Genomic DNA, 19,755 nt, shown 5'->3' on the forward strand with positions numbered 1-19,755 from the left:
ACGCATATACTGTACAGTCACGTAAACCCGCGCGTCTATGCAAACAATTCACGTGTGTTTCTATATAACACACCCGGACTATATTTATTCTCCCTTAGACGCGGATTTTGGTACTTCTGCCCGTAATGAAGATTTTTTTTTTTTTTCTGCCAGAAAACGGCTTTTCGTTTCTAAAAACCAAATTCCCCGCAACCCCCCCCCGGACAGCCCCGCTCCGGCCGCGGGCAGGCGAGCCGGGAGCTGCGTGTTCGGGTTAATGACTGCAATTAGGCCATTTTTGGGGTTTTTTTTCCTTTTTTTTTTTTTAAGCGCTCTGAGGATGCGGTTCACGCCGAAGCGGTGGGAGACGGAGGGGGCACGACGCGGCGGTGTAAGGCAAGAGCGAACTGTACAGGGTCCTCTGCGTGCGAAGCGGGCAGGGATGGGGCATCTTCCTAACTCGCCCCCCTTTGCGGGGGGGTCCCCCCGCGGGAGCAGCGGCCGGCGGTGCCCAGCGCTTCCCGGGGCGGCGGGGCCGGCTCAGCCCGCCCCACCCGCCGCTCGCCCCCGGTGCCGGAGCACCCACAGCCCACCCCCGGGCGGCGGAGGGTGGGGGGGTGCGCAGGGGTGGGGGGGCAGACGGGGAGCCCTTCGGGGCTTGCGGTGGCCGTGCCCTCACGGGGTGCTGCTGCTGCTGCTTTTGATTTTGGCGACGACTTTTTTCTCTTTCACCCGCCTGTTCTGGAACCAGATGGTGATCTGTCGCTCCGTGAGGTTGGTGGCGGCGGAGATCTTCCTCCTCTTGTCGCGGGTGATGAACTTGCTGCTGGCGTACTCCTTCTCCAGCTCCTTCAGCTGCCCCTTGCTGTACGGGACCCTCTTCTTGCGGCCCCGGCGGAAGGAGCAGCCCTCGGGGGGCAACTGCCCGGCGGAGTCTGGGCGCGGGGAGAGACGGGGCTGAGCGGGGCCGGGGGGGTCCCCGCGCACCCTGCACCCACCCACCTCCCATCACCTTTGCCCGCAAGCAGCACCCTCTCTCCCTGCCGCCCCGTTTCTTCCCTCCACCCTCCTGACAGCCATGAAACTTAAAGATATTTCAGTTATACATTCTCCCTCCTGATACCTAAAGATTGATTTTTCTCCCCTGAATTTTCTATTATTTTGGGGGGGGAGAACCCCGGGTACTGGCACAACACAGACGTGGGTGAGACCCGCACTGATACCCGCCTACTCGCTCCGCGGTTTCAGCGCGGTCGGTGCGCGGCCGAGCAGGGCCGGGGGGTGAGTTGAAGCCCACCCGCGTGGCGTGGGTGCGTGGGAAGGGTCCACCCCGCCGCTCACGGCCCTGCACGGTGGGGGCCATGCGCACCCCCTTTAAAGCAGCCCGATTCCGAGGGCTGCCTGCGGGCTGCGGTTGGCCCGCAGCCGCCGGGATCGTGCCTGAACCCGGATAGTATCACCAGCTGAACCCCGATAGTATCACCAGCTGAACCCCGATAGTATCACCAGCTGCCTCCCTGCTCGGAGGGCGATGAGTTGCAAAGGGCAGCGTTCATCTAAATTATTATTTTGTGAAACCTACCTACTGGCTAATTGGGGCTGGCTCGCAAGCAAGTTTTACTGGACGGCAAGAGCAGCTCCCCAGCAGATTATTTTAAGCCTCGGTCCCAGTCCCCCCCCACCCCGCACGATGCACCCCCCCACACACACACAACCCCCTCCCCTCTCCCAGCCCCTCGCAGCCCCAGCACGGGGACTTTACCTGCGAAGGCGGATTTCAGGAGGTACCCGGCCTGCCCCTGCTCTTTGGGGCAGCACATCTGGCTGCTCCAGCCGCCGCCCAGAGCCCACGGCTGATGGTAACCGTCCACGGGCAGCAGAGTCTCATGCCGGGCCTCCCCCGGGCCGCCCAAGCCCGGTACCACCGACACGTCCAGGTAACCGGCGACGGGCTGGTACGGGGCCCCGTAGCCGGGGTAGAAAGCGAACTCGGCGGGGCGGCTCTGGAAGTCCTCGCTGCCCGCGGCGGGGTCCAGGTACTTCTCGGCGGGGAAGGGGCCCTGGGCCGGGCCGGCTTTCAGGGCGCTGCGGGCGACGCGGCAGGAGTAGTAACCGCTGCCGAAGTATCCGTAGGGCAGCGGGGCGGAGGCGGCGGCGCCCGGCGGGGCGGCCGGGGGCGGCGGCGGGGCGGCGGGGCACGGCTTGGGCGGCTCGGCCGGCCCCTCCGCCGGGTAGCCGGGGTTCATCCCGGGGGGAGGCGAGGGACCGCCGAGGGCCGGGGGGGGAGGCGGCAGCAGCCCCCTGCCCTGGCCGCCTGCGAAGCCGCCGGCTGCCAGGAGCCCCTCCAGGCCCGGGGGGCCGCGGGGCTCCGGGGGCTGCATGGGGGGCGGCGCGGGGGCCGGGGCATGGGGAGAGCCTGCTCGGCAGCACCCGGGCACTGCCCGAGGGGGGTCCCCGGATCTTTTTAAAAGGCTGCGAGCTGCCGAGAGCTGCCTTTCCCCGCCGGGCTGCCCTGACGCAACGGCCGGGGGCTGCCTCATTGGCTGCCGCTCGGGGGGAAAAGGACGGAGAAGGAGGAAAAAAACCCAACCCCGCACAAAAAAACCTCCAGCCCCAATAAACCCTGGCTGCAGAAATTGCGAAAATACTTTTATTGCAATGGGAGGAGGAGGGGGACCCCCCCGCACGTGACAGGCGGGTACACGGGAGGCGCCTCTTGCGCTGCATTTTGCCAAAAAAAAAAAAAAAAGGGGGGGGCAGAAGTGGGGGAGGAATGGGGGAGACGAGGGGAGGGAGGAGAAGGGGAGGGGGGATCACGAACGGCGCGGAGGAGCAGTCCCCGGTGGAAAAAATCCGGGCTCAAATTAAAACCATCTTTTTATTTTTTGGCGGTGTGGCCCCTTCTTCCCGCGCAGGTCCGGGGGCTTCTGCCCTGGGAACAACCCGGCCCAACCCGAGGAGACCCGGGGACCCCCCTCGGCCCAGCGGGGTGACGGCGGGCAGCCGTGGGGCAGCGACGAACCCCCGGGGCCTCCCCTGCGCCCCGGCCTCGCTCCCCGCCCCTGCTCGGGGGTTCAACCCCCCCGCATCGTGGCACACCCCCACTTTCAGCTGCAAAAGGCCGAAACCTGTATCTTTGGGGAGAGGGACAGGGCATGGCCCGAAAAGCAGGGAGAGAGGGGAAAGGGGGTCCCCGGTACCCCGAAAAAATAGCTGCAAAGAGGGGGGGGACACACCGACCTGTTTGCCCACAGCTATTGCCACGCACGGCGCTGGCGTGGCCCTGGGCCGGGTCTGCGGGTCACTGTGGGCGCCGGCTAAGCAGCATCCCGAAGGGAAAGAGTTTGGAAAAAGTGGGGTGGGTGGGAAAAGAATAAATACAGCGAGCCCCGTTGGGGTCCAGGAGCAGCAGGCAGGTGGGAAGACAGGCAGAAGGGGGAAAGACAGACGGACGGATGTGGGGACGAGAGGTTGCAGCGGTCTGGGCAAGTTTGGGGCCTGTGCCTATGTGCGTGCTGATAAATGATTCAGGTACGCGCGGTTTTAATCGTCTGGACACATGGTTACACACAGCCGCGTTTCTGGCTCCTTTTTCTCTCTGGTTTTCCCCCAAAGGCCTTGTCTGAGGGAAGCGTTGCCGGAATTCCCGCAAAGGCAGCTTGAGCGCACGCCTTGTTTCCTTCGCGCAAAGAAACCGAGAGATTTCTGCTTTCTGACTACCAAATCGCAATAAAAATTCTCCTTCTGCCACGTTTTCGGGCCACCAAAGCAACGACCCATCTGCCCAGAGGAGCCGCGACAGGGTTTGTCACGTAGCGACAGAAATCCCGATAGAAAATAGGGGCTGGAAGTGATGGTTGCAGAGCTCGCCCAGGCGGGGAAAAGCCCCGTTGCGCTGCGGGGGGCAGCCCGGCCCCCCCAAACACGGCTCCTTCCCGCTCCCTGCGTCTGCGGGGGCTTTGCCCCGGGCTGTCTCGGCGGGGTCCGCTCCCGCACCCCCTCCTCTCTCCCAGGGAAACAAATCAACCGCATGGCGAAGCTGCCTCTTGGCTCCTCGGCCCTTCTCGTCCGCTAAAAATCCCGGAGTCTCCCCGAAGCCGACAATCTTCTTTTTCTGCGGGGGGGAAAAAAAAAAAGGAATAAAAAATCCCTGTGTTTTTAGCCTTCACCTTCCCGATTTCAAAGCTTCTCTCTTCCCTTCCCGTAGTTTAACGACTGCACTCCTTCTTGGAGGCCCTTTTCCTTCCCCTCCGCTCCTGCCCTCTCCCCATTTGCTCTGAACCAGCCCCCAACCCGGGCGCTGGGGCCCGGCGGCCGCGACGGGCGGCCGAGTGTTTGCCGACGGGGCCGCAGCTCCCCCGCGTCTCACCCCGCTTCCTTCCCCGAAAGGTCGGGCTTAATCCGGAGGTCAAGGCCAAGTTGAAAGTTAAAAGCCTGTTGACTTCGGGGCTTCGCTGTGGCGGCGGCCGTCGGGGCTGCCCCGGTCCCGCCGCCCCACGGAGCCCCCGCGGCCGCGGGGAGAGCGCGGTCCCCACGGCGGCTTTGCAGGGAGAAGCTCCCGAGATGTCCCGGCTTGAGGCTGGAGCGGGATCCGCGGACAGAGCGACTTGCCGCAGGCTTTCCTGGTAGTTTGTGTCACTTTATTTCCTTTTATTTCTTTTTTTTTTATATATATATATATTCTTTTTTTTTTTTTTTTTTTTAATCCGAGCGGGAGCAAACGGGAGGAGCGGGATCCACCGGCAGAAGCTCCCGGCCGGCCCAGCGCCCGCAGACACCCCCATAAACGAGGGTACGGAACGGCCGATTTATGGAAACAGGATTTTCTTCCGCGGGCTCTGCCCCCGCAGCCGCGGCCGCCCTCCGCAGCCCGCGGATGCCGCCCGGCAGGAGCAGCGGTGCGGAGGAATTCACCTTTTTCAGCCCCAAACCCCCCTCCTGCACTTCGGGCTAATTTATTTAGAGGCATTCCCGGCTTCCGACATTGCAGCGTACCTCGTGCTTTTAAGACCTCGCTTCCCTCCAGTTCATCTTCTCTACATCGTGTTGGGAAATTTTCGAGCAGGCTTTGCCGTGGAAATCGCTTAAAATGCGGCTTCCAACCTGATATTAAGATTTCCGTTCTTTGACAATTTTACGGAGAAAATTTCAGTGTGATATTTAAGGTCACAATAAAGCGAGAGGAGCGGGGTTATTTTAAAAGAAAAACCGGATTTCTTTTACTAGTTCCTCTCTCCTCTCTGTGATCGGGCTTAAAATTATCAAATGCGCTGATTAGTTTGCAACTCTTCTTTTATTATATTCTCGATAGGATCCATTTAATATTTATGCCATCTGGAATCCGAAAAAGCTGGAGAATAACTTTTTAACAGTCTGTTTTTTTAAAGCAATTGAATTTGAGGCCGTCGTTACAAAATACAAGGGAAAAAAACCTCAAAACCAACCCAAACCCCAAAGCAGTTTGAAGGGGGGGGTGGTGGGGTGTGGAAATTGGAACTACTTAAAGACTTAACGTTTGGAAATAATCAATTGTTGGAAAATTGAATTCTGGGTCTGGAAGGGAGCCCAGCTCTTTGGTTTCTGATTTTGGCAATATTTCTGGGAAGAAAAAATCAAATAAAGGCAAACATTTTGATCTTTTATTTCTTTTTTTCTCCCTTCACCGCCGGCCCCTCCTTTCCCACCCCACAGGCATCCCCGGAAGCCCGGGGGATGTAGGTGCGAATATTTCTCTCCCTGAAGCCTGGAGGGCCAGAATCTGTACTTTATAGCACATTTCTCGTGGATCCTTTGAACAAATCAGCTGGCATGGGAACAGAGAGCGTGGCCTGACTTCTCTTTGCTCTTTTTATCCCCGCTCCGCGCTGAAGCCCCGGCGCCGCAATCACTGCAGCGCACTTCTCACCCCCTCCCCCGCCTTTTTGGGGTGAAATGTGGGGTGATTCCAAACTCGGGGTGTTTTGTTTAATGCGTTTCTCGCCGTCCCTGCACCTCCCAGGTTTCCTCTCCCCTCCCCGGCCTTGACTGGAGGCTCCTTCCTTGCCTTTTAGTTTCTTTTTGAGAAAGCGGGAGGGCCGAGCTCCACCTCGGCCCGCTGGTTGCGGTGCTCCCAGGCTGTCCAACCTGAAACCTCCGCTTTGGGTCTCTCCCTCCTGTTTGCCGAAACGCAAAACGAAACACCATGGTGGCTCCCTGAAGGCCGCAGCTCTCGGTGCTCCCCCTGCTCCCAGCCCCAAACCCATCCACTCCCTCGGAAAATGCCCCTCCATGAGCCCCCTTCCCACCTCCTGCATCCTCCCCTCCAGCTCCGGCCTCCCCCAGCCCGGGCTCCTCAGCCAGGGAGGCTGAAACCTCATCGGGGACCAACGCTGACCCCGCTCCTGCCTCCGGGAGGGGAAGGAGCGTGGTGGGAGCACCATGATGGCTTTGCCCACAGAGCAGAAGCCTGGGGGAAGTGGGGGGGGATGTGGCCTGGATGCAGCTTACGAAGAAAATGCTCCCGCCCTGGAGCAGAGAGACAAAATACAAATGTCTTATGCAATATGGTTGTGTTTTATCTCTCTGTCTACTGCAGACAGAGATGCTTGCACATCCTCGACTTGGAAACAGCCACATAAATGCAGCTGGGTGTCCCTGCTTGCGTTGGCTCTGTCTACCATCCAGCTCCCTATTTCTTTAAATACGGCAAAATGAGCATCTCTGTACACCCTCTCCACACACCCCTGTATGTGCCTATACGTGCATGGTGCACTGTGGCTGTGCATCCCGTCCATCCCGCCCAGCCGGAGCAGCCCTTTCGCCTGAGCACGTTTCCCTGTCGGTGCCGAGCCCGGCACCGTGCACCCATCGCTGCACACACCAGGGACTAACTCTGTGTTCCCCAAGTTCCTGCTCAGCTAAAGCAATTTATTTCAGCTGTTGTGGGAGAAAAGGGGAGTTGCTTTGTGTGGGGCTTTTAAGCCCTGCTTCTGATGTTTAATTTGGTAGGAGTCGGTGGGATCCTTTGCGTTTCCTTGCTGCTCCCTCCACTGCTGGTGGGAGCCTGCAGCCGGCTGCGGGTCCTGCAGGCAGCCTGCGAGGGGGCATAGCTTGACTGCATGCACCGAGGGGCTGGAGGTGAGCCACGTTTTTGGTGGAATCAGGAAGATTTTGAGGTCTATTCTCAAAAACATGCCCTGCAGGAGGCGAATCCGGTGGTATCCAGCCAGGGCAGGAGCAGCTCTCCCGTACCAGGCATCTCACTGCTGGGTACCCAGGGCATGGAGCAGCCTGGAGGTGGAAACCAGAGGAATTCTCTTCCCTTGTAGCATAAAATTATAGGCAAGCCTATAAGCTGGCCCGTGCCTCTGCTCCAGCGCGGCTCCGCTGCGCTCAGAGGGTTATTGCTCTCTTTTCTGGTCTCTCTGATAGATCAGAGATTTCTCCCTAGGGCAGAAATTCAAACATGAGGCCTTTGTGTTTTGGACCCAGCCATGGACATGGTGATCTCCACGCAGGGCCAGGCCCTAACTCATGCCCTACACTCAGGGAAGTCTCACTGAGCTCAGTAGGACAGATCATAAATCATGGCAAGACGAGCGATGATGGCTGCTCCAGCCGCAGGCTGGGCACAGAGGTGCTCAGGCCAGCGGGATGGTGACTGAGGTCCCCAGGCCTGTGGTGACCGCTGCAACAGGAATTATGCCTCCTGCTATTCCAGAGCAAAACCGCCCAAGGCCTTCGGGGCTAAGGTCTTCAGAGCAGGTAAAATATTGGGGATCTGAACCTCCTCAGGGCAGCCACGCTGTGGAAATGCCCCACGGAGGTGTCCGGGGTGCAGCATTGCTGCTTTTCCAGCTGAATCTTGTGTGTTTCTCTCCTGTACTGCAGGGAGAGATCTGTGGATGTCCAGAAAGTGCCCAAGTGCTTCATTCCGGCTTTTTCTGCCTTCCTGAGCCTGGTGATGGATCAGTAATGCCTAAAAGGGGTTACCTACAGGCACAGGGCTGGGCTCAGCATTGCCCAGGCAGAGCAGAGACCATAGCGAGCGTGTTGGGAGACTTTGCGATGGATAGATCGCCAAGAGATTACTACAACCGCTGGGAGACGGTCCATGCATTGCCCTCACCGTTGTCACTGCTGTTTCCACTGCCAGGCCAGGTCTGGGGAGGTCTCTCCTGCCTCCCCTGCCCACTGCGCTGTGGCACAGGGTGACTCCCAGTGAGGACAGATGGGTGCAGCACGGAAAGGCACTGAGCATCGCACCTGGACCAGCCTAGAGCTCCAGTGCGCCCTGGGCTGCAGCATCGTGGGGGACGGGGAGAGACATCCTCTTCCTGGTGGGTTTTAATGCCTTTTTATGCATTTCTACTTATTCCGTAACTCAAGGGTTGAGAGCAGGGGCTCCTCCCTGTCTCCCCCTCAGCCCTTGAGTCCAGTGGGAGATCCCAGCGTGAGGTGGGAAGAGCGATGGGGAAGGACCGAGAGCACAACATGAGATGTACGTCGTTGGAAACACTCTGAGCCCGAACTGGATCCGCAGATCTCCTCTTCCTTGGTGCTGCCCTGCTTTCCTTCGCCTCCCTTGCTCACCCCGCCGGGGAGGTGGAAAGCCCCACCATAAATGAGACGGGGCGGGCAGCGAAGCCCCCCCGGAGCATCCCCACCCGCTTCCCCCCGCTCTCCGCCGTTTGCACCTTGTACCTCGCTCCTCTCCGAAGGGCCCACGGGCGAGCCGGCGAGGGCAGGGAGACCGGCGGGTGCCCCCGGTTCTGCCCCCCCCCTTCCCCGCCCCGGGGTGGCCCTGAGCGCCGGGCCCGCCCCGGTTCTGCCCGCAGGGTGCCTGGGTCTCCGCCGGGAGTGGGTGGGTGCCCGGGGAGGGGGGGGGAGAGGGGAGGGGGGTTTCAAAGGTCACCCTTTCCCCCCCCCTCCGCCCCCTTCCTTATTGCAGGGGCGGCGGCCGGGGCCGCCCGGTGCGGTGAGGAGGAGGAGGGTGGGGAGGAAGGCGGGGGGAGGCGGCCGGGGGGGACACGCAGCCGCCGCCCGTCTCCAGGCTGCAGCCGGGGCTCGGGGGGGCTCCGGGGGCTCGGGGGGGCTCCGGGGGTCCGGGAACCTAACGGGCTTTTTAGCCTTAAATGGAAACGGAACTCCAAATCCAGGTATTTCCTGGCATTTTCAGCAGCTTGGCCGCGGCGCGGGCCCGGCCGTCGGGACCAGCCAGCCGGTGCCGAATTAGTGCGGTTGGGGGAATAAACGCGTTGCTGCGAATCAGTTAAACGCCCAAACGTTATTTGCCGGAATGGTGGAAAAAATAAGGCCAAATCTTAGTCGACGGGTGAGTGAATTGTTTGTTTACAAGAAGTGCCAGACTACATCAATCCCACGCGTGACTACAACGGCGGGATTGTTGGTTTACGAGAAGGACAAGGTCGGATTCTTTATATTCTGCTTTGCAGAAACAGAATTCCACCGTTTTCCAAAGGGCAAAACACAGCGAGACCACACTACCCCAGCCCGAGGTTCGCAATCGCTTTTCCTCCCGTTTTTTCCACCCTGGGAGGGAGGGTTGGGGCTCCTCTCCCCCCCCCCCGCCGGCTTTGGGGGTGAGCGGGGATTTCTCGGGCAGTTCAGGCCCTTTGCACTCAGAGGCGGTTCAAAACCCCGCAGGTTTCAGCACACGCGTGGAAGCTGGACCAGGAGCTCGGGTGGGGACGGCAGAAGAAGCAGTTCTTGTCGAGGCAGAAATAACCGCTGTAGGAGTGAAGAGATCACGTCGGAAAAGTGTACGGCGGTTGCAGTTAAGGAAAAAGGTATCTGTCCCTGTCTACACGTCTGCTAAATAACTGAATCCGAGTCGGCGGAGGCAGAGGAACACATCTCCATTGCCTCCGGGCGGGATAAAGGGTTTGATATTCACCTCTCTCAACGTCCCCCTGGTAAATAAGGACCGGGGCAGAGCAGCAGGGACGTCGCAGGGCTCAGAGCCCACCTCAGCAGGAGCACCAATGCCCCGAGCCTTCTTCATTCGTTTTCCCTAAAAAAAGCAAGGAAATTCCTGGTATTTTCCCGTCGCTGCTGCGCTGCAGAGTAACACCTCAGGCGAGTTGTGTTGCAAACCAACCGGAACGATTACCGCCGCCAGACCTCCATCCATCTTTATTTTATTTTATTTTATATTTGTTTTGGACCTAATATCTTTTTTGACCCGGTCCCGACTCGACTCACACCGGCCCCCCCCAGCCCCTTCCCCACCCGGGTTCCTCTCCCCGCACTTGCTGGTTTTCCCGGGACACGGAGCAAAGCACGGAGCTTCCCACGGGGGGAAAGCCCCTGCCTTCCACTCTGCCCCACGGCGAGATAATAACTAAGACCCTCCGATTATAATCCTCATAATATAAGGAGCTTCCCTGAGAGGTTTAAGCAACTGAAGCGCATTTATCAAAGTATTATAAGTATACGAATAAATATTAACACCAGTCTTTAAGTTAGTGTTGTTAATATTGATACAGTAATAACTATATTGATAATTACTATAATATTAATGCATAGTATGTATAATAATAATAATAAACAACAAAATATCATCCCGATGACCTTTTTATTGAAGACCTGCACCCGCATACGAGCAAAGGAGGGGAAAGACTCCGTCAGGGCAGCGCAGCGATGGGGGCTCGGAAGGCACCGGGTTACTGAAGTCACAAATTCACGTTTCCTCTCTTGCAGCTCACGCAGCGGATCGGAAAGGTTTCTTGCTGTTCTTGCTCCGTTTATTAGCGCGTGCCAAAACGACCCACCCCCAACAACAACATAAACCCCCCACCCCCCCAAACCCCAACAAGAAAGTATTGAGGTAACTGCAAAACAGAGAAAGAATTATAAAATCGGTTAAGATTTTTTAAAAAACTTCTTTTTTCCTCACTTAGCCCCTTTGTTGCCGGAATTACCCTCATTCCCGGAGGGAGAGGAGGTTTTCCCTTCCTCCCTCCCTGTAACATCCCAGCGTTACCTGGTTTTTTAGCTGTCCTGGGAAAACGGCTGGTTTTTCCTCTCCCGTTTCGCTGCCACCGACTTCGGGGCACCCCCGGGCCCCGCTGGGCTTTGGGGGTGCACGGGTCCCCCCAGCACCCCCCCGGGAGGGACGGTGCCCGCAGCGGGGGCTGCTCGGCCGGTGCCGCTGCTAAGCGACCCCTCTCCCCCCCGGGGGCTCCCACCCGCGAAGGCAACCGCTTGGTTTTACGTTAATTATCCGGATTCTTAAAAACGAGCCCAAACTGAAGGTGCCCCCGAGGTGCCCCAAAACGTCGGCATTAATTTAAGGCGAGGTTTGGAGGTGAACGACTCAGCTGGAACCGCCTCCACGGGTAACTCGGGGTTTCTGTGGGGGTTATTTTCATCCGTTTTTCCTTCTTCCCGGCAAATTTATCCTGCGGAGGGGTCCCTGAGAGCTCGGGCGTGAACAGGGGACAGACCCTGGGGTCTGCCTGGCAAAACTCGAAGCTTTCGCTGTTGAATCATTCGTGTGCTCATGAATCGTTAATGGAAACGGAATAATGCATCTTGCAGTAACATTTCCCCAGCCGGTTTATACCTTTTCAGGTATATTATATTCAGGTATATTCTATTCAGGTATATATAAATTTATATATATATATTCAGCTATATATTTCAGACCTTTCAGATCTTCATTTCCAGGCGATCTCTATGGCTTCTTGTCCTCCAGTAAGGAGAATCAATTTTCTTTCTTAAGTATCAAACAAGCAGGAAGTAAAAAATTAAACAGGTTACAGCATAATCAGAAATAAAAAAATAAACCACACGTGCACGGTGTTAGGAAAGCTGTGTGCAAACTAGACATTTTTTCTACCATTGACTTCGGTGTGCACCTAAGTTATTTCCCCTTGTTCCCACTGACTGCTGCAATCCTCTTTCCCAGAAACAGTTTTCCGTATCTTCATGCCAGGTGTTTATGCGCTGTTTGGAGTTGTCTACGGATCATGATTTCCACTCAAAAATTCCCCATTTTCAGAATTCTCTTTTTTTTTTTACCTTGCACGGTATTCTTAAAAGTCTAGATATCGAAACACCCAGCGCTACCGTTTCCAGAGGAGCTGTAGGTTTGATATACTCAGCTCCAAGCACGCAGCCGTACCCCCGAGCTGCTCCCCACCTCCCTGCAGCGATATCTCACAGCCTCCCTGGGGAACCTCTCCTGAACGTTTTGGTGGTCTCAGATTATGTCCTTCCTTCTCATTTTAGTTCAATCCTTGCAGCTGATCAATGCAGTCGGGGAACAACTCTGATTTCCCAAGTGTGATACAGGGACAAAAAGATTTGCGATGCTGGAGTTATTCACTGCCACAGTAGGAAGTTCTTCAAAAAAGATTTTCAGTCATTCCCTTTGACAAATATCCTTCCAACATCGTCCAGACTGGTTTCTTTATAGCAAAAGAGGTAGACCGTGTGCATACACTTGCACATCCACACAGCAGGAGACTGTGTCTGGCCAGTCATTCTCTTCCCATTGCCAAGATAATCTAGACTTTCAGTACCTGTGCCCGCATCATTTTATATTCACCAGACGGAGAGGCAGATCTGGATTCTCCCTCCTCGCGTAGCGTGTACACCACATCAGAGCACTTCCAAAGCACCCGTCTGACAGATGGTTCACGATTAATGTTGCCTTTCCACTGTCATTATGTACAACTTCTCCTGCTGACTAGTCACATACTGCAAGACATCAGGCAGTGCCGGATCATTTTATGAATGCCAGGGCCAATAAATGCTGCTTGCTGGTCCTCGGTGGTTGTGAGCAGTGTTACCACCCGTGTGACTTAATGTAATCATGCATTTCTGCGTCCAGGCTCCAACAGTTAAAAGCAGGGTGTGTGACATTGCCATCAGTGGCTTCAGATTTTCCATTCGTTACTGAACACGTGTCAGAAACACTATCGGCTGGTGCTTAAGAAAAGAGATTAAGAAGTAAATATTGTTTCCTCATGGCTGGTTTACTCTAATCGCCTCTTCTCTTGAGCTTCCCCTTTTTTACTGCTTGTAGAGAAGACATTTTCCTCAGACCATAAGGGCTGGTATGCTTTCTAAAGCTAGTGGGGTTTTATCTTGGGTATTCTAAACAGTCTGTATTGGCTCGCCCTGATCCCTACACTTCTTGGGTATAACCACCCAGGGATTTCAGACACAGTGCCGCTCCTGGCTTTGCTGCGGGGAAGGAAATCCAGAACAGTCTCAGCAGAAAGGAGTCAGAGCACTCCACAAGCTACATCCCTCCCTGTCTCTGCTAGAATATAAATCTTCAGATATATGTTGTAATGAAAGAAGCCATCCCATATGCACTGGAACTAATTAAATCCCAATCACATGTTCCCAACAGAGCGGATGTGCCTTGGGAGCAGCACAGCTCTTCCACGCACACAAGCAGAGACTTGCACCTTCCTACACAGGCTGGTAGCTGGAATTACAGGCCCCTGGAAGATGCTGAGCAAATGTTTTGGCTCCTGACCTGTGTTAAGCCTCTGTTGTTCTGTTTTTGCTCCTATTGTAACTTGTACTAAAGCTGGGGTGGGTATGTCTTCTGCTGCTACACTCACATTTCCATTTGTTACGTGGGTATATCCCGAGAGCCCTGCCCTGATCCTGCAGCAGGTTATCCACGTTGCTTGAGCTGGACTGCAACAGCTGACGGTTGTGATTGGATTGTATTAAAATCGAATAAACTGATAGTGATTTGTCGGATGGAGGAGGACTGACCGTCAGTAGCTTAGCCTTGGCAGACCAGTTGTCTAAGAAGGGGCTCTCTGAACTCAACCCAAAAGGACCAAAATGCCCCCCGATGTACCATTTCTTTCGGGGAAGCAGGAAAAATGGAAGCTAAGGCTTGTTGTGCCACTAGCTCTTGAAATGAAGCTATCAGAGGACGAATATTATCCACACCAGCTGAAAAGCAATATGAATGGAAACTGATGCAATTTTCACATGCAGATAAACCCTTTAATCTCATTTTGCATAATTGTATTGTTGCGAAGGGATTATGCGCTATTGAAACTACAGATATTCTCCAGCCTAGATCATTTCTCAGAGCCTTTAGTTGACAGTATTGCTGTATATAATAATTATAGCTCATGATCATCTTACTTTGCCCAGCTGTTATCGATATAACTCATCAGCCAGACGTTGTTCTAAAAACATACTACTAATAAATGCCACTGAAACCTGCGTGCATACAAAATATGATGGAGTGAAAAATAATAAACCTGCTACAGTGAATGATCAGAACAAAACAATAGTCACATATAGTGAGACCTGGAAGCCTTCAAGGCAGAGACATTTACTGGAATTGCTTCCAAAATACACAATTCAAAGTGGGCAGAACAAAGGAGGTTTGGTTTATCTCAGCAAGGAGCCAATTTATACCAGAGGAATCAAGGAGATGGTATTTCATATTTGCACCCAATGGCATATCTGAGCTATATTAGCTGTTCGCTCCTCAGCTCCTGAGCTCAAGCGCCAGCAAAGGAGGGGTGAGAATGTCTCTGTGCTTTGTGATGGATGAAGCTGCCAGCCTATTCTTGCGAGGACCTTCCCCACAGAAATACCTTTTTTCCTAGCTTTCCGGTAGCAGGTCTTTGCTAGCTCCCATTTCACAGGAGTTAAAATGAAAAACTGGCATCAGCTTCCTTCTTCTGCCAATTTGATTTTTAAATGGGAGGCGCTGAAAAGTCAGCACTGTCCCGCTCCCCCCGGGATGCGCAGCAGGGAAGTGGCACATGCACAAGTGCAGATATTGTAAAACATTTCTTCCTAGCAAATGAAGTGAAGACAACTGAACCTGTACTTGCCCTTAGCTGAAGGGCAGTGTCAAAACTTCATTTTCTTTTTGATTAACCCTCAGATTAAGTAATTTAAAGGGGAGGAAAGTGATTCTGCTGAGTGACACTAATTTCAGTCTGATTCATTTTACAGTGTTGTAAAAACAATTATGTGCCTGGCACCCTCCAGAACATTGAACACTGTTCAATAACCATCAGCTCTACTGAGATGAAACTGATACAGCTTGTTAGAGCATAAACTTATTGAAAATGTGCTTTGCAGCCAGACCAAGCGGACAGTGGTGCTTTTTTTTTTTTTTGTAATATGAGCTTGGCTGGTTTTCCTCAACCTAAATAAAAAGGTGCAGTTGCTGTATTCACATTTGATCAGATTTTTAAGGGAGTCTTAACTCTCACTTGGGCATTTAATTGGATTAATCTGACTTTTCAGAAGTATTAACAATCTGTGGATTATGTGTTCGGGGCTTTCAAAGGACTGCATTTTTGTGACAGCTTGGAACAGATTTTTAAGTATTTAGCAGTCATGTAGAAGCCAGAAATGGCCAGCTTCCATTTAAGCTGTTAAATAAGAAGTGCATTCCCAGTGCAGTTGCTCCCAAGGATATCCCATCCTGTCCTAACTCACTGGCCAGGGCCGCACACAGCACACTGAGGAACTTTCAAAAATCCAGTTCTTCTGAAACTAGCTGCTTTGATTTGCTGTTTCCTGACTACATTTACAAATCTGGCGATTCTAATTCCTAAACTGATGTCACTATTAAACAAAAAAAGGAAAGAATTAGTTCTGTATCCTTTTTCTTTTCCCACAGTGACACAAGACAATGAAGAACTGTACAGCTCAGAAACTTCCTTCTGTAGACATAGAACCTCTTTTATTGAGATTCTGCTGTGGAAATAGATGACTTAGAAAAAGAATAGCTCAAGGAAATTCACTTTTCTGGAATTAAAAGAGGTGACTGATGGCCTGAATATATCCAACAGCACCGTGAAGGTTCACGATCAACTCTGAGATGGTCAGAACAAGGCTGTAAAAATGAATGTTATGGGAGCTCACACTTTGTCCAAGAGTAAGAGCTAAAGCCCCTACGGGTTATCTTTGCTATTGGACCCAAGCCTGGCCCATTAACAGCTGGAGCACGAACCGAAACCAGGCTGAAGCTATCAAAATGATCCACTCCACATTGGAGAGAATGAGATTTGGTTCTGTCCCTCACTCTGTGGGTCACAGAGAAAGTTCCAGAGAGGTCCAGTGACACAGATGATCATCTCTGCCAACTAGCAACAAGCTCAGTGCCTCAGTTTCCCTATCCACAATACTGTTGCCATGACCATATTTTCCCAATCCGCTAGTGATTCTTTGTACAGGTAGTGTTTCTCATATGCCATGCCTCATTTCTTCACGTAGGTTTCGTTCCAGAACTGAAGGATAAACGAAAGAGGTACTAATCGCCTTGATTGCTGCCCCTCAACCTTTAGCTGTTATGCTGAACGAGTGCTTCTCCCTCCTCCTTTATACTCAAATATTCTTCCAGTATTTAGAAGGTCTCTGGAAAAACTGGTATTTCTCCCTCCACCTGCAGACAGATCTCCTTTCAACTCAGAAATCCCTCTACCTTCCACTGTGTGGGTACTCACATGGCAGTGAATCACTGTGCTGAGAATCTAGCTACTAGGAAAAGAGCAAGGAGGCAATCTGTGACCCCTTTCCTGGCTCACATAATCCTTCTCACAGTGACCTGTTTAATTGCGTGTCAAATATGTGGTAGTTTCCAGTGACTTACATTGTACTGTATTTTTACATAGGAACGGTCTTGGAGCAGGTAGCTTAATTTCTACCCAAACTTCTATTAAAATATATGAAAAGATTAATATTTTATTCATGCCCTGCATTGGAATTATCTTCCTTAACACAGACACATCTGTCTCACAAGGCTAAATAGCTTGTAGCTGGAGCTGATTCAAAATCAGATTGATGGTATGGACTAAATTCATTCTTGGTGCAACATTGCTGAGGTCAGTGAAATGCAGAGCATCAGCTCAGTCTACGTTACCAAATTGGCTACTGTTAAAAAATGAGCTAAAAAAGTGAGGATGAGGCACTGGTTACCTTTGAATTTTGTTTCACGTTGTTATTTTGCTGGGGCAGAGGTTTTCATCCCTTGCTCAGTCAGCTGCTCATTCCCCACCTTCCCTCAGGGACTGCCCACCTTGAACTAAAACAACTGAACAGTGAACAATTGAACAGCGTCTGTAGCTACCTCTGCAGCAGATCTGAAAAGTGCTTTTAAAAACCACAACAAAACAACAGCATTTTTCTAACATAATTCCACAGGTGAAGTTCAAAGCATGAGTGCTGAACACCGAACTGGCACAATTAACAGCAGTAGGGTCCGGACACAAGGATGAAGATCAGGCAGAATGAAGACACAGGGTTATGTCTGTTCTGTTGCTGGCAGAGGAAACGTGAAGCAATAAAATCTTTTATCAAGGCAGATGCTGCGAGTGCTTTGGAAAGGGACAGTGCTTCCTTATCTATAGTTTTGTTAATATGTAGTAAATAAATGTACATTTTCTGAAATTGAGCTTGAAAGAGAAATCGCCTTATCCAATGAAGCAATTTGTCAGACACATGAGGTCTTTTTGCCTCTAATCAGATGAAAACTAGGCCAAGGAAAGGCGTATCTGTGAGTAGCTGAGTGCTCTCTTAACAGGGTTAAGTGCAAAATGAATGACTCTCAATGGAGCAGTATAAACAACAAGCCCTGCCAAACCCCAAGACTTACAAGATCACAGTTGGTGTTCCTCATTTTGGCCTCTTCCAGCCTTTACTCTTCATGAGCCTGAGAAGTGAGACTCTGCTATACCACATTAATATATTTATTTTTATGCTCTTTATGGTGTTACAAAAAGTCATAAATGTACAGGTTTGTTTTAAACATATCTTGCCCTGTGAAGAGAAAATTTTCAAGATGTAGCGTGAGCACTCAGCTGTTCAGCTGAAGTTCAGTACTGAGAACTTTTTTTCCTCACTAACTGTATTCCACTAAGTAGATCAGACACCACACTGGCATTCTGAGCAAAGGATTTGTCATTGAGCAAAACAAGAGCTGGCAGCAATCAGATACCATGATAGCAAGCATATATACATCAAGTTCCAGTACAATAGTTTCACGTCAGGACACCCACAAACTCCTGACGTTTCTTTTTTAAAGGCAAATTTCACCAGTCATCTATTGATGGATGTTACGTGCTAGCAAAGCTGTAAAAATGGAAGCAATTGCCAAAGAATGTATTTTAAAAAAGAAACAACAAAATGGTTCTGTCAGTTCCTGATGAACAACATCATCTACAAAGAGAGGATCTCTCTGATTTGGGGAGACAAAAATTTTGGGAGTAGAGGTTTGCTCAAGCCCCATAAGGAAGGAAATACAATAATTAGCAGATTAATGGTATGTCCACACCATAGGCTGAAGCTTTAAACAGCCTAGCTCAGATTCTGGAAGTGGTATAACTAAGGCAGAGATGCATGCGCATTGCCAATTCTCAGTGAAGTAAATTAAAGATAGCTCAGACATTGCTTCACAAGGGCATTGCCCCCGTACTACAAACCTGCATGCAGAGAAGTGTTTCATTATTTTGGTGGTACTTGCTTACCATTTTAAGCCACCTATGTGCCGTTGCTCATAAAGGCATCACAGTTTGAGACCAGCTACTCCATACTACCACTGTAAGACCGCGGAAGAGATACATGCCTTGGAAATGGACTAAAATCATACAGTGAAAGGAAGCACACCCTTCCCCACCAGCTTGTGACACTGCCCCCAAATTCTGTTAAACCTGTGCCCGGGACTGCTGAAGAACTGGCAAAATAGACCCTGAAAATGGCAGTATGTTTGTCCTGTATTGTCTCCAGTAACAACAATGACATGATGGTCAAAGTGAAGGCAGCAGAAGCTAGCACCTTCAAGGTTTTCCCTTCTAACTATAGCTTCCACCAAGTCAGTACATCATTTCTGAGACAGTTATCATACGCTGAATATTGCTGATTAATCATCTAGCACACAAAGCAAATCGGTTCCCCTCTTAGCAGTGTCCAATCCTTCATTTCTAAATCATTTTAAAATTAAAATTAGGAATCCTTTGCTCTTTTGATGCTTTGTCTTAGCATCTATAAATAGTATGCTGAGGATACACTGCTGAGTCAGAGGAAGAAAAATCACCAGCTGAGTAACTCAAGTCTCTCCTTGCTCCAGTGTGAAGTCAAACCTAGCAAGTGATGGGGCCCCCTGAAATGCACCCTTTTTCACTGATCACTCCTGTCTGGCTAGCACCCACTATTTGCAGAATACTTCCGGAAGGTGATAGTTCTTGGCCAGACAGATATTACCACCTAGTTTCTCCTTCTCTTTCTTTGTCTTCAAAGTTATTTGTAGCTTCCACGGTTTGTGACTTAGGACACACACTATGCTATTCTTTGTGTCAAATAGCTAGCATGCTGCTGCCACAAGCCATTTAGGATTTTCACAAGGAGGTTAAGGTTTTAGAGGACTGGAATTAGAAAATAGAAAAAATACTGGGAATATAGTCCTCCGAGTGTTTTTTACCTGGTAATCTGACTCTCTGATCTGTTGCAAGGTGATGACCACATACTGCACGATCTCTTGGATCTGGATTGGAGTCGTGGCCATCCAAATCTTGCTTTGACATTTGCTGAAAATCATAGCCAGTCTGGAGCAACAGAGGCAATATCTTTCAGCATATCTGAGCTCACAGATGGGCTGAAGGACTGGGTCTGTACCACATCCGAGGTGTAATCTCAATCACCTATGCTTGCCTAGAGTTGTATTGTGTGGCTCCAGGAAATGCTAGAAGAAACGTGAGCCCACTCTCTCCCTTTGCATGGAACTTTTTGCAGGAAGCAGAGCCCACAAACAGGGCTCTGTGTCTGGTCCCG

At 51.9% G+C, this 19,755-nt stretch overlaps 1 protein-coding gene across 1 annotated transcript; it reads right to left on the minus strand.

The window, feature by feature from the left end:
• Positions 1-654: 654 nt before the first annotated feature.
• Positions 655-19,489, minus strand: HOXB13 (homeobox B13). The gene is made up of 4 exons (XM_059830170.1): positions 19,406-19,489; positions 4,007-4,093; positions 1,742-2,345; positions 655-914 (listed from the first exon to the last, which is right to left on the minus strand). Exons 1-4 carry the CDS (start codon positions 19,487-19,489, stop codon positions 655-657), a joined length of 1,035 nt encoding a protein of 344 aa, XP_059686153.1.
• Between the last annotated feature and the right edge of the window lie 266 nt (positions 19,490-19,755).

This window comes from Gavia stellata, chromosome 28 (genome assembly GCF_030936135.1).
Source record: "Gavia stellata isolate bGavSte3 chromosome 28, bGavSte3.hap2, whole genome shotgun sequence".
Taxonomy (NCBI): Eukaryota; Metazoa; Chordata; class Aves; order Gaviiformes; family Gaviidae; genus Gavia; species Gavia stellata.